The 1298-nt window shown below is 31.7% G+C and overlaps 1 protein-coding gene across 1 annotated transcript; it reads left to right on the forward strand.

Moving 5' to 3' along the window:
* The first annotated feature begins 650 nt into the window (after positions 1-650).
* On the forward strand, positions 651-1100 carry LOC119644489 (cecropin). Its single transcript, XM_038044048.1, has 2 exons — positions 651-826; positions 899-1100. The coding sequence occupies exons 1-2, from the start codon at positions 728-730 to the stop codon at positions 989-991; spliced, it is 192 nt and encodes a 63-aa protein (XP_037899976.1). The 5' UTR covers positions 651-727; the 3' UTR covers positions 992-1100.
* Positions 1101-1298: the final 198 nt, after the last annotated feature.

The raw sequence follows: 1298 nt of genomic DNA on the forward strand, positions 1-1298 counted from the left end.
CGCTCATATCCTTTGATCATATCAGCATATGCTGTGTAAATAAATGTGATGTTTTCAGTTTGCTTATATTAATTACACCGCTTCCCTGCGTAATCTTTACACATCTTCACAACAATCGAAAATGCTCATCGATCTGACGGACTGAGAAAAAGCACCTTTAGGACATTTTTTATCTCTCTTACTTTTCAATTGAACATAATAGAGAGGCCATCATAATTTATTTCTTTCCCTACCCAATATGAATTAAGTCTTGCAGTCATATTCCCGGCTCAAACAAAAGAAGAATGAATGTTACTTGCAAAGTATTCAAAATAATGTCTTACCTCACGAGCGGGTTTTATGAGCAATATCGTCCATTGTCGTATATGTGATCCTGCAATTAGACAGAAACCACATGTGATTCTCACATTACTGTTTAAAACAAAAAAACGACGCTTTCTACACATCTCTACAATTACGATTACATGTATGTATCGTATTCATAACTTATTTCGACGGATGATTTATTTTTTCAAATGGATTTTGTAATTCCCGGCAATAACAATAATAAAAAAAAATCGATAAGAAAGGGTATGTTTTTCTACAAGCATCACATTTTAGAAAAGGTTTGCATTGTATATAAAGCAAAAGAGCAATAATCTGACTATCAGTTGCATTCACAAAGCAGAACATTACTCAAGTGAACTGTTATTTTTATTAATCTAAAAAAAACTCAAACAATTTCAGAATGAATTTTTATAAAATTTTCGTATTCATTGCCTTAATATTCGTCCTCTCCGTCAGTCAAAGTGAAGCTGGTTGGTTAAAGAAAATCGGCAAAAAAATTGTAAGAGAAATATTTTTTAAATTTTTATATGCAAATTTTAAACGTGAAACAATTAAATTTCAATTAAATTAGGAACGTGTTGGACAAAATACCCGAGATGCCACCGTGAAAGGTCTAGAAGTAGCTCAGCAAGCAGCAAATGTTGTCGCTACCGTGAAAGGATAACATTTTATACCCATTAAGGAAGAGTTTAAGGAGAACCCCATAGAAGTTTTATAAAAAAAACGTACATTAAAATGTACAGAAATATACATCTAAAAATATTATTAAGTAAAAATACGCCTAAGCGCATAAGTTCTGATAGAATAAAATTAATAATTTATAAATAAAAACCATTTACTAAAGAAATAAAAAAAAATTCTTCATTACATTGCATTGGCAAAACGAGAGAGAGGGATAGAGACATACTCAGAGACATAAATAGGTAAAGAGCGGCGAAGACAGTGCGGGAGAGACGGAAAGATAAATAGAG

The sequence above is a fragment of the Glossina fuscipes genome, unplaced genomic scaffold (assembly GCF_014805625.2).
Source record: "Glossina fuscipes isolate IAEA_lab_2018 unplaced genomic scaffold, Yale_Gfus_2 117814, whole genome shotgun sequence".
In the NCBI taxonomy this organism is placed as follows: Eukaryota; Metazoa; Arthropoda; class Insecta; order Diptera; family Glossinidae; genus Glossina; species Glossina fuscipes.